This window comes from Ostrinia nubilalis, chromosome 1 (assembly GCF_963855985.1).
Source record: "Ostrinia nubilalis chromosome 1, ilOstNubi1.1, whole genome shotgun sequence".
Lineage (NCBI taxonomy): Eukaryota > Metazoa > Arthropoda > Insecta > Lepidoptera > Crambidae > Ostrinia > Ostrinia nubilalis.
The window spans coordinates 14,144,242-14,158,183 of NC_087088.1; the positions used below are offsets into that span (position 1 = coordinate 14,144,242).

The window sequence follows — 13,942 nt, forward strand, 5'->3', positions numbered from 1 at the left end:
CACACTAACACTCACGCAATGCCGTAAACAATAAAAAAACACTTAATAAACTGTCAAAGTCATATGTTTATTGACATTGACATTTGCAGTCATGATTGTTGTTGTCATTCATTGCAAATTTATAATTAATTTAATTGCGTTGTTTTATTTGTGTGTATAAAAATCACGCCATCATGGCATTAGTTTTAAGGAGGTCATATTTAAAAGCAAGAGAACATTTGATTCCCAACCCAAAACAGAAAATGCAAATACCTTCATGCCTCTTTGCGTTACTCAACAACCGTTCTTTTGGAGACAATAAAGGCAATAATCCTGACTTTATTAACAGCACAATTTTAGTAGAAAATGGATTTAATGTTCAAGAGCTTCCAGTAGTTGTAAGGAAGCTGAAAAATATATCTGAAATGGATGATGGGGCGTCCTCAGAGGATACAAAACCGAAGGTCGATCCCGCTAACTATCATCTTATTCAAGCCGAATTTAAGCAATGCGTTGACCTGAGGGATGTATTTTCCTTGCTGTCAAAATGTACTAAAATTACACCCAACATAGCTTTGGGGGCAATGGAAAGAATTTATGATTTAGAAAAAGAGCCTCACGCTTTAATGGACCTGAAAGGTAACCACATCCACATGGCTAAGGGTGCTATATTAGATAAATTACTAAAAGTTGTGATGAAGACTGAAGATACACAAACTATCATAAATATATTGAAGTCAATTTCTACATTCATGGAGCCTTACAAAAACCAATTTTGTGATGAATTATTGTTCAGAGCGATTGATAACAAGTTGTCTATAGAGCAACTTTGCACATTTATTGAATTCCTTGCAGAAAATAAAGCAAATCCAAAGTATATTGAAACTATTGACAAATTGTGGGTTGGTTTTGTACAGAAAGAGAGTGATATAGATGAATCAAATATAGCTCTGATGTTTAACATATTGCCTGGATTAAAAGTAAGCAAAAGGATTGTTTTGTCTTTACTGGAACAAAAATTGACAGATCTATGGCAGAAAATAAAGGTGCCAGTGATGCAAGAAATCCTTAACAGCTTTGTTGAAGAAAAATATTTGTCTATGCAGTCATTTGCTTTGGTTAGCAGATGGGTACACACTAACATACACGCTCTGGATGAAGACTCATTCTTGGATGTGGTGTCCAAACTAACAAGACTCAAATATACTGATGACCAGATAGAAAATGCAGTTGAAAAGTATGTTAAATTAAAGATAAATAAAATAGAATCACATGTATTGATTGTAGGTATTTTAAATTATTGCATGCAATTTCAAATACGTAATGCTCAGATTTTGAATTCTTGTAGTGAGTTTTTTGTAAGAAATGCAAGAATTATCCCTCCAAGTTTTCTAAAGTTGTACATTTATCCATTTGGATACCTTAGTTTTGACCCAAAAAATAGTTTGCAGTTTTGGAAAACAGCTGAAAATGTAGTAGATTATAATTTTTATAAGATAAATATAGAGGATCTGTGCTCAATCATTTTGTCCTATATTTATTTAGGAAAATATCCATTGAAATTAGTAAGTAAGATTTTTAGCTCAGAGTATTTATCAAAGGTAAATAAGTCTGAGGCTTTAAAAAGTCTACATTTGATAGATACTTCTTTGTCTTTAGAGTGCAAAGATTACTCAGGCCCTTTATTGCCAAAAGACCAGTGGTATAAACCTGTTAAACAAGATATCCGGATACAGAATATTGTCACTAAAATTCACAGTAGCCTTGTAACTGCTGCTGGTGGTGCTGAAAAATTGTCTGTTGATGTGACTATCCCACATTTTTCAGACAAAACTTATTTAATTGATGTAATGTGCCACCCTGCTGGGCTGGATACTACTGTTAACTGGAATAGACAGACATCTAGGAATGAAAACATAGCAATATTGATTCATTTGCCTGACCATTACTGCTCAGATAATGAACAATTGGTTGGGCCTCAAATTATGAGAAAGAAGCATTTGAGAATATTAGGTTTAAAAGTTGTAAGTGTGAAATATTCAACCATTAGTCAATATTATACATCTTACAATAACAACAATTTACAAACATATCTGATGGAGTGCATTGATAATGCAGAAGAATCCTTTTAAATTAATGATTTCATAAGTCATAATAGATTATATTATTCATAATATTATTTAATTTTATTATGTTAATATGTATATTAATTATCCTAAAATAACTAAAAGATTCACTAATAATATTATGTATAATGGATTTACTACAAACCCATAATTATTTAAAGAAAAAAACTTACTTACCTAACTACATTTAAGTTAAATATTATAAAGAAACACCTGCTTGTGTACAGCACCATCCATAAAATCTAAATTTCTAATAATACATTATAATCATAGCATTAAGTATGATATGTAACATAGAATATTATTGATAGGATGTGTTAAATGTATGTATGTAAAGTATATTTTTCTAGTCTTCCAAGTTAATACAAAAAAAGTGATACAGATGTGTGATTGTTAGGTAAGTAGGTATGTATGTTTATTAATTACATAATAGTAATGGTAAAGTGTTATTTGTAATATTGGGATAAGAAATAAAAATAAATTTTTATTTTTATCATTAATTTATTTCATTATACTCATAACATCTTTCTCTTAAATTTACTCACTGGCTAATTCACTAGATGTATTATTTGAATATTTGAATAATTTCTTATATAACTTTTACAGTTCGAAATATTTTTCTAATAAAACGTTCCAGATCAAATTTTTATTAATTAGGCAACTAGCACGCTTCGGTACTTAGATAGCCTCGGTGTTATGGGCATCATAGACATTTATGTCTCACCCTTGATAGAAGAATTCTAAATCGCCCTAATCAATACAATTGGTATAGATTACAAAGGACGAAAGACCGTGATTCTCATTTAATGTAAAAGACATAGATTCACCCAAAAATCTTAAATGTCTTTCAAATGCTCATTGTTAGGGGCGAAGGTGCATCTAGTCATCAGTGAAATCACAGATAGAATATGGCTTTAATCGACGTTGTTTTCAAAGAATATCCATAGCCAGAAACGACTAGGTACTTAATTTTATAGCCATAATGGTGTATCACAGCAACTCTAGCCTGAATATTAAATTGTTAAGAATGTGTTACGCTGACTCACAGCCTAAGGTCTAATCGTAATAGAACATCAATAAGTTGACACTCGACAAGAGTTAGACACAGTCATAACTCCATAGTTTGGCCACTTATCAAATTTTAATACGTACGAGGCGATGGATCATTGAACAGGGCAGACTGGGATAACTTAATAATGCCCAAACTATGTGTAAGACTGTAAATAAGTATGTACATAATTTACTGACTTCGAATAAGGCTAAATGTACGATTGAAATTACGAACACGACTTTAAATCTATCCGAAACAGGTAACTATGTATGTGCATTTGTTTTGATTTACAACTTACGTTATTTTAATGTGACATTTCTAACACACAATGTAATCTCGAAAGTTACATTATGACAGGTAGGTAGGTATATTTAATAAACACTATTGATAGTTCATTGAAAGTTGAGTCCGTATTTTTCTACCCCAGTAGAATATCTCACGCGTATCTTGTCAACATAATCATTCACTTTACACCAGTCGATGAAATAAGTTTGGCACATAATTATGTAATTATTGAAGAGTTACAAGATCAGCAGTTCCGTTTAATAATTCCCGTAATTAATGTTTTAACAGTACTAACTACAGGCCAACAACAATACATATTCCTAGAATCAATCAATTCGATGTTTAACGACTTCAACTTAAAAATATTTAAAGAAGTAAGTAGGATAATCACAAGACAGGTAAAATATCAAAGTCGATAGGTCCCAACGCACCTAGGAAAGGCAAGGATTGACTCAATGAAAATAAAGTGAAACTACATAACGAAGAATAGGTAGGCACCTACACATAAAATCTTCATGATCTAAGGTTGTTGTTAGACTGTAGGTTTATAGATGTTGCTTTTGACGAAGTTTCTTCCGGTGATCACTAAGTATGTTTTCAGTTGATTGCCTTATGGTAGGTTGATTATTTGAATTTCGGAATTCATAAAATATAGAGTCATTATTGTTAATATTTCAGATAGTCTAGGCATAGTAAGTAGTTTAGAATACTTGTAAATATTATTATATTTTTATATGAATTGTAGTAATATAATTTAATATTTTTTTATTTAAATAAAATTTTTCGTCTATTACCTATTAATAGGCATAAACAGTTTTGTAGAAATAGTTCTATGTGGAAAGGAAGATAGATATGTGATCACTATTTCAATTATTCCATGAAGTATCACTAGTGATTAAGAACACATCAATAAACTTAAACAACCGTTAAGTATTGATTTATCAATTAATATAATTTAGAATAATTTATTTATACTTAATTTTATTAAGTGAAATTCTCTTATTTGTAGGCATAATAGTAAAATTTTATGTTGTTTTCTTTTTCAACATATCATAGAAGTTAATTTATAGCGACCACTCGTTTCTGAACATGAAGAATAGATGAAAGTTTCGAATCTATAATCTATGTAATACTAAGATTCTTAAAGTACAGGGTGTTGAACCTCGCGCCGTCGACGGCCGCCGCGGCTGCGCGGGCGCCGGGCCCCGCGCAGCGAGTATTGTCCTCTTCCATATTATTATACGACGATGTAAGTAATTGCGACATACCTATCTCATTCCCCTATTTGAGTTAAAATGTTTCCTATGGTCTATGTTCTCTACCTAGTAATCGTAAAAGTGATATCATGCACTAGACTTCTCTTACAGCGAATATTTTGGATTCTGATCTAATTACAAGAATTTTGAACGATGAAATTAATTAGAATTAGGTACCTCACTTATGGACTAGGATATTTTACAACACCGATTCCTATTTGGCAGTTACCTAACACTCTTTAGAAATAAGTTTATACTAGACTTACCGTCCTTTCTAGAAATGAAAGTCTGGCCCAAGTGTTATATTGGCGTTTCACACGACGAAGTGAAACGCAATCTAAACTGGACACAGATTTTCATATCTCAGAGAGGACAATCTGTGAAAATGAAAATTGACGAGTTTTTGCGAGACGAGCTAACAATTTACACTCTGTAATATTTGTAATGATACTTATAACTAACTACATTGCCTTTGGTGTCATTTATTACTTAAGTAAAATTTCCCGTCTCGACTCAATTATTGTATCATCAAAAGTGTAACCGAACTCTGTTACAATATTTTGACGAAGTCATTCATCATATTGTAAATTAATATCACCGTTTTAGAGCGACACAATGTTTGCTGTCCACATTCGTTCACAACATACGTTCGGTAAACGTTTTGATCATAAACAATCATTCAGTTTCAAAACCATAAGTAGAAGTCCTATACCCCGAACAAAGTTATAATGTTATACATAAGTAGGTAATGTATGTCCTTAAGAAATAACGTTTGTGTAAATTTAATTTTTGTGTGGAAACATGATTAGCGCCCCTAATGGACGCGTGTAAAAGCTCTTGTCCACTACAAAACTTTAGATTTACATGCAAACGCAAGTATTGTACAACTTACTGTCCAGGTTAAGGACGAGAACGCACACAAACGATCACAATAAGACATCATCTATCTACGCGAGTGTGCGTAACAAGTTAAACATTAGATAAAGGTAATAATGGGACAAGTTAAGGATTAAATTCAACTGCATTAGTCTAACCTGGTAGGAATTATAACTAGCCGGGCGAGAAAATGCTTCATTGCTTTATCGCTAGAGTATTTTCAAAATGTTTTTTTTTTATCAAACTAGCTTTTGCTGCTATTAATATGCTTTCTCAATGACTAGGATATTTTTAAAAGTAAAAGGTATTTAAAAATATCTAGCGTTGACATAAGCGTTGGTATCTACTCACCATAAAACCTTGAGGATATTCACGAAATGATTGTAGGCAGGTTAAGCGATAACCTAGTATGCATTGATATTTAGGGGAGGGATACAAAGGTTTTGTTCATGTAAAAACTAATCATTCATTGAAGGCAACTAGTGTCGAATATGACTAGATTTAAGATTGCTTTACGTTTTATATCACTCATCTTCAAATCGTCCAGAAATATGAATAGCAATATTCACTCTTCAGTCCCACGGCAAGTTTTAAGTTGAGCAGATGTAAAAATCTTAGAACAGAATAATTATTTACAAAATACATTTCATATAAGTAGATAAAAATCTTCATGGTTTCCCTCTTAAGTAAATGTATACGCTTACAAAGTATCTACGTTTCTTTTAAACATTGATAGAAAAAGAAATCATATAAAAAATAAGAAAACTATATGCTCGAGGCACTACATTCTTCAGAAAGGAAAACAATATGGCATTAATTAAGAGACCTCTTATGTGTCTAAATTATGTTATAGCGTAGTCTCTACACTAGTATAACAAAACAAACTTAAAACTACCTTCGATTTAAGGCTCCTCGTTAAGACTCACACTCGTTTTCATCCATACCTCTACCTATACAACAGTGAATAAATTCCAAAACAACTCCACTCTAAACAGCAAATTCAACAAAACATTTAGAACTAAGCTAACTAACGTTTACAAGACAAACGAACGTCAATAAATTGTAAGAAAATACATAATATATACGTCATAATACATTTTTGAACGCCGGTACGTAACGTTCGTCTCGGCAGTCTTCGAGAGCGATTATGCGATAACATTAAAATGATTAACGAGACGCAACAGTTCAAAGTAGAGCACTAATAGTAAGTAGAATCACAATGAGGCGCGCGATTCACGAGTAGATGGTGATGACCTCGCGCCCGCCGCCGCGCACCATCAGCACCTTCTCCAGGCCCTCCGTCAGCACCTCCAGGAACTCCATGTCTGCAACACCAGACATGCTCAACGTCACAGAATTGAAGAATCTAACGCAGCGGTTCCCAAACTTATTTTGTCTACTGCCCACTTTGAGAATAAATTCTTTTTAGCGCCCCCATTTGTAGTCGAGTGTCGAGTGTTCAGTCGGTGTCTAAGAGTCCTCTTAGTAAATGACGCCTCCCAAGCCACTACACAACGTCCCGATTTTTTTTTCTGGGTCTCTTACCGCCCCCCTTTAAGCCTGCAGCGCCCACAAGGGGGCGTTATCGCCCACTTTGGGAAAGACTGATCTAACGCAATAGAATAAACGGCTACGAAAACTGTAGGTTAGCGTAGCATTGTATATAGCGCGTAGCGTAGTCGTAGCGCGTAGCGTCGTGGCGCGTCGCGTTGTCGTAGCGCGTAGCCACGTATACTACGAAAGCTGTAGGTAAGCGTAGCATCGTCGTAGCTCGTAGTCGCGTAGTATGCTACGAAATCTACAGATTTACTACTACAGTAGTTGCAATTTTGACAGCATTTGTACAAACTGTTACGTAGGTATTTAATTTTTTTATAAACTTGTTTCCTTTTTTGTTATCAATAAGTTTTGCCTATGATAATTGGTAGGTCCATGTTTTTTTTAATTACCGAATTAGTTTGTTGCCTATCGTAAGGATCATGCTGTTGTTATTTTAGAACAGTTCATGAAATGACTTACAGTTCGACTCCCTCTCAAACTTGGTGTCGCGCGGCGGGCCGGGCAGGTTGAGGATCACGAGCTGCGCGTCGTGCGACCGCGTCACGATCACCTCGTTGAGCTTCACGGCCGTGTGCATCCGCCGCACCGTGCCCTCGTCACTGCAACGTGCCGACCGCGTGGGTTAGAGAAACAGAACGTGTGTACTGGCCACAATGATAGAGTATCCAGTGTTTCAGCAAGCACACCTTTCAGCAATTAAACATTCCTTTTCTTTATATTTCTTCATAAGTGCCACCAGTGGTTAAAATGGAATAAAATATTTTTGATTTGAGAATGTTGCTTAATTTTTCCCAAGTACGAGTAAACTAGGTAAAAATGGCCTTAGATGGGGCTTGAACCCACGAACTTCTGCTTGTCGGTAAACTCTATAACAAGTTACTCTGAGAATAAAAGAAAATTAACTTTTTAAAGGAAATTCAATCACATGAAAATTAATTATCTGTCGCATTCTGTGAAAAGTAGCACACATAATAAAAAAAATTGCACATGGAAGTTCTTGTGTAACTTTTCACAGAACACTAGTAAAAAAGGAGTGCAACTTACGGCGTGATGTCGGCGACGTTGGGCTTGGGCTTGAAGGCGTCGCCGTTGGGGCCCGCCTCCTTGGGCTCCTCCGGCGGCGGCGAGTTGGCCCCCTCGCACTGCGACGGGTCATCGGGCGAGTCCCACAATGAATCGATTATGTGCAACAGACTACTTCGAAAGTCGTCCTACGTTTCCATTTGTTCCCAAATAACCAATCCGCGAACCGACAGTTGCACATGACGGATTCAAGGCGAATAAAACACGGGATGTCATATATTGTATTAATTTCAACATTAACTCACTACGGACATTCAAACATCCAATCTCTTAGCTATAGTGGCGAACTAAAGTGAATCGTGAATGAACTCTCGGCAAACATATGACCACCGTGTAGATTCGCTAGGACTCGTTAGTGATTAGGTAATTAGTGGAGATGCAAAACAAAAGAAAGAAGTTGCAAGTAGATTAATAAATAAATATAATTTTATTGTTAGCGTGCGTTAGTGGCACAGCGCAATTAAACTGTTTACCGCTCTTATATCTAGATTCCCTTAAATTTCAATATGTCAATGTTAAGGTTTTTATGTGGCAAATGTTTTAAATTAAATGCAAAAAAAAAAAACCCGATAAAAGTAAAAGTGTAGTAAGTAACGTACCTAATATAAGTAATAAAACTAAAAATTGATTCCGAAGCTGATAATTAAGGTTGTTACCAATTTTAAAATGTCTTATTAGATACGTATTTATAAGAGCGGCAAACTTTTAAAGCAGAGAAATATAAATAGCAAATATAAGCTCATGGTAATCTAATGAAAAATTTTCACTTGAAACTGAAACTGATGTGGTAATGTAAATAAATCAAGAAAAAGAGGCATCAAATCGAAATATATAATTTTCAGTTTCCAGAGAATTGTCAAAATTTTGAGCAGAGACATGGATGTTTTAATCTCGATAAAATATAAAAATGTACTTAAATATTATCATCTACATACTTTTAAAATAATAAATTCGTTACTTCATTATTTGGTTTCAATAGATCAAATAAAGTGAAAAATATGGTATGCTTTTATTTACTTTATCTTTTTGTAGGCTACCTTAAACTTTTTAGGGAAATGTTATACAGTGTGAGTCACGTTAAAGTGTACATATGAAAATAGATGAAACTAGACCTATTTTTATCGACAAAAAAGAGGTCAAAAATTTTTTGAGATATTTTTTTAATTTTTTATAGAATTTTTTTTCTTCCAATTACTTATTGTAAAGAAAACGTAATAACTTTTTAACTAAGCGGTATATCCTGATAAAATAAAAACAGTAATAATGCTAAATAACAGGCGATACTAAAAAAATACATAAAATACACAAAAAAGGCCAACAAATAATAAAAAATGATACTTTTTGAAAAAAATCTGCTTTTAAATTCGTGTTTTTTTGGTTATTTGATAAATTTCTCCAAAAAATGCCCCTATAACCGGTGGTTTTTATTACTTTGTATTATTCTCTATCGTATTACCTTCGTAAAACCAAAAATCGCATGTCTCTATCCCTATCACAACGTTTGCAATGATCGTTTGAACAAAGGCCTGCCACAACATTATTCTCCGCTACAGGTAGAGACAAATTTAATTTTAACTAAAATGCTTATTTTACTTCGAAATCTTTTGTTTTTATTTGAATTCTAACTTGTCTTTATCAAAATTACAAATCTAGAGCCATTTTTAGTTTCGTTGTTAACGAAGCGTTGAATGGCACGCCCGGAGAGGCTTAGTTCAAACGATCATAGCAAATGTTGTGATAGGAATAGAGACATGCAATTTTTGGTTTTACAAAGACAATACGATAGAGAATAATACAAAGTAATAAAAACTACCAGTTATAGGGGCATTTTTTGGAGAAATTTATCAAATAACAAAAAAAACACGAATTTAAAAGCAGATTTTTTTCAAAAATTATCATTTTTTATTATTTTTTGGCCTCATTTGTGTATTTTGTCTATTTTTTTAGTATCGCCTGTTATTTAGCATTATTACTGTTTTTATTTTATCAGGATATACCGCTTAGTTTAAAAGTTATTACGTTTTCTTTACAATAAGTAATTGGAAGAAAAAAAAATTTATAAAAAATTAAAAAAAAATCTCAAAAAATTTTTGACCTCTTTTTTGTCGATAAAAATAGGTCTAGTTTCATCTATTTTCATATGTACACTTTAACGTGACTCACACTGTATAGTTGATGTAATTAGAGGCTATTTTTAGAATTTGATTTTAACTTGTGTAAAGCGGTTGTGTGTTCTCACAAAATTCCCAAAAGAACAAAGTTAGGAGCCAGTCGCAACGGATGGCAATAGTAATAAATGATCTCTTTATTACAAATTAATAGATTTTTTTCCGTTAAAATTGTTTAATTGATTTAAGTAACCAACTTCATAAATGCCACTCGTTCCAACTCCTGAACTTCTTTAATCGCAGTTACTTAGTTCAATTGGCGATGTTTTTAATACGCTTTTATTTGTCTTATTTTATTGAACGAAAATCAGATTCAGTAGTTATTTTGATGATATACTATCAATCAAACTAAGCAATGCAATAAGATTAAGCTCTCAGTAAATATTCAGGGTGGCCTGAAACTCGATACCTATTTAGGTAATCACCAAAGCGTTTAGGTACTTACTAGCGACCTGTAACTGTAACATAAAAGGTTCTAACTTGTACTTCTGAATCGATTTACTTTTAAATATACTCAATAGGAGCGCCTTTTGGTTCCCTGAAAATATCCACGATCGTTGGCTGAAAAACACTATGGTGTTCGGTTTGGCAAAAAAAAAAAATACAAATAGGTGAAGTTCGCTAGTGAGTACCCAGCTGAAGTGATTATATCCTTTAGCACAAAGACAGAAGGTATTGAATTTTATGCCACCCAATCGTGTGTAGGTACACTTGAGAATATGTTCACCTTGTCATCCTTCTCCTTGTCTTCGTTGTCGGTGAGGGGCGGGGAGGGCGCGTCCTCGCCTTCCGCGGCGCCCGGCTCGGCGAATCTGACCTTACTGGCCGTCTTTACGTCAGCGTGGTGATGGTCCACTATCGCTTGCACCTGTGTTAGCGGTTAGGATTACCATCGGGCTTACAAAATAAGTGGAATGGACATGGGAAACTAGTTATTGATCTCGATATTTAAAGTTTGTCACAATATGCTTTCATAAAAAACTTTTTTAATTAAACTTTAAAGGTAGGTACTGTGATAATGTTTAATTGCTAGAAAACTTTTAAATATTAATTTTAAGTAAACAACTTGAAAAAAACGAACTGCCTAAGGCGGGAATTTTGTTTTGGAAAACTTTTGTCTGTGTTCTTGACGAATAAGATAATATTGAATGTAAAAATTAAGTTGTTAAGAATATTCGAAAACTAAAATGGAAGAATATATTGTAAGTAGGGTTGAGTTATTGCGCTTCTTGAAGAGTGTAGAAGGTACAATAACTTTAAGAAAGGATACTATTCTTAAAGAAGGAAGAAAAGACAGCGTAAAGACAGTAGTAGAGTAGCCTTATTTACTACTTTATAGATAACATCTGGCATAAAACAGCTAAAGCTAGACAATAGGCAAAGATGCGCATAACGTAAGGCTAAGCGCAGCATTTTGTGTTAGTAGCTACATAATTTTCTTTTACAGTTTTATAATCTGTGCTTAGCTTCAACCTTCAAGTAAGCTTTTATGTTTTGATATAGGAGTAGCCTACTTTGTACATAAATTATTAACATAAGTACATACATACTCTTCGAAAGCTATGAATAGAAAGCATGTTGTTTTGAGTCAAAGTTTGCGACTCGGTATTCGCATTCAAAAAGCTTTAGATTGAATTTTGTGTTTCAGTGGCTTATTATGCAGAAAGTTAAGGTCACTTAATTCAGCGGTAGCTCTGTGACGGTTGGTACGTCTTCATAATTTTACAAGCTAACATTAAAATGACACCTAAACACATCGATATAGGAAAGTTACTTAATTCAAAATATATCGACGCGTTAAAAAGTGCGTTAATCAGGAGGAATAAGTGCAAAATACCTACTAAGTAAGTATTCAGTAGACTGGTATAGGACCTAGACATCAATAAGCGAAATGAAGCCATAATCTTGTGCAAACTAATATCAGTGAATTGTACATTAAAATGAATGATTATTTATGAATAAAATTAGACCTAAAAGACAACATCTAGCCAGAGCCGTATACAGGATTAGTTATAATTTGGCTAGAATATGGTACGTTATTGTAAACAAATGACAAAGTATCATAAAATCAAAACTGCTCCTATATTACGGCCCTGTTCACTACATGATAAATGAATCTATTAATTAGACGAAAACAATCATTCACACATTGATCTCGTTCCTAGGAGTAAATGATGCAAAATGCGGGACAGATAATAAAATAGCTAAAATACATAAGGTGGACTCGGTCGAGGGTAAAAGGGCTAGTTTACCAGAGGTAACTTCTCCTCAGCATTTTCACGATAGTCCACGAAATTTTGCATCTGTGATCGCAGTGACAGACAAACATCACGTTAGTCTCACGTTACATAGGATAAGTAAAGCTTTTTACAGGTAGACAAGTGAGGCACTATTCAATTGGGTTGCAAACAGTGGTGTCAATTTCATAATTAAGTCACTTTTATTCAATTAGGTACATTATAATACACGTATGGTATTCAAATCTTTATTTAGTGAAAAACTTCCTTTTTGGATTATTAACAAAATCAGTATAAAAAGCTAACTCACTGCTAACTTGTTTCTGAATTTAAGAGTATTTTACTTAGTGACGTCGACAACGCTGTTTGTAACGAATATTAGTGTGTCAGTATTCAATTAGTATGAAAGGTTTTCGCATCGAGCAGTAGGTACTCACCATGCCGAGCGTTTCCTTCTTGTTGAGCCGCAGCTCGCGCAGCATCTGGTTGCGCTGTTCCATCATCAGCGTGCGCTCGTACGTGTAGGCGGAGATGTCACTGTCCGTCTGCGAAATAAGTAGAATTTAAGGGTTATAATCGGGCCTAGTTACCTACTGAATGAAACATTAAAACCGGTAGTAACAGGGATCAACAAAATATATAAAATGGTTCGGGTATATCATCCTAAGAAGTCTAATTTACTTACCATTTCAACGACTTCAACTTCGGCCTCCAGTCGCAGCTGGTACAGGAACATCTTGAGGTCCTTCTTCATCTGGATAGAGTTGTCCTCCATCTGCGCCACGGTGAAGATGCGCATCTTGCAGTTCTTCCAGGTGCGGTGCTGCTTCAGCAGGAAGGGCAGCAGCATCAGCATGCCGCCGTCGTGCACGATCCACCAGATGTCGATGTTGCCGGAGACCTAAGACATGTTAGTAGTTGTCATTTGTTTTCACATGATTCAAGGTGGTAGGTAAGAACTGCATGTATTAGTCCAACAGTTAAAGCGTGGTTAAAGTATCTATCTATAGCCTACTGTAAGCTCATCTTACATCTAGGGGAAATAGTCACCCTGCCAAAATTACTTGAATGTAGCCTTAAGTTTCAACCACACCAACGCGTGCAGATCGCGCCGTGGTCGCGCCGGCGATGGCGATGATCTGCACGCGTTGGTGTGGCTGAAGCATTACAGTATTTTCTAACCTTCTCAGAAAATTTGGGGCCATGTGAGCAGTGGTAACGGCGCGCAAGGCGTGCAGGAACGTATGCAACTTAGGCAGTCTGTCAGTCTGGTAATTTTAGAGCGCCGCCAGCCTTAGTATTCGAAGTTATGTTTCTTGTA

At 34.5% G+C, this 13,942-nt stretch overlaps 1 protein-coding gene across 2 annotated transcripts in view; it reads right to left on the reverse strand.

Moving 5' to 3' along the window:
• Positions 1-3,881: 3,881 nt before the first annotated feature.
• The window catches only part of LOC135073771 (solute carrier family 12 member 6), a 419,228-nt gene continuing 409,167 nt past the window's right edge, over positions 3,882-13,942 (reverse strand). The window contains exons 16-22 of one of the 2 annotated variants that reach the window (XM_063967954.1): positions 13,307-13,522; positions 13,059-13,166; positions 12,637-12,687; positions 11,112-11,252; positions 8,178-8,275; positions 7,593-7,732; positions 3,882-6,898 (exon numbers count right to left, since the gene is read on the reverse strand). In XM_063967954.1, coding sequence (XP_063824024.1) covers positions 6,807-6,898; positions 7,593-7,732; positions 8,178-8,275; positions 11,112-11,252; positions 12,637-12,687; positions 13,059-13,166; positions 13,307-13,522 — 846 coding nt within the window. In that variant the 3' untranslated portion in view covers positions 3,882-6,806. Of the gene's footprint in view, positions 6,899-7,592; positions 7,733-8,177; positions 8,345-11,111; positions 11,253-12,636; positions 12,688-13,058; positions 13,167-13,306; positions 13,523-13,942 lie in introns of both variants that reach the window. The other variant, XM_063967945.1, reaches the window with a different exon arrangement.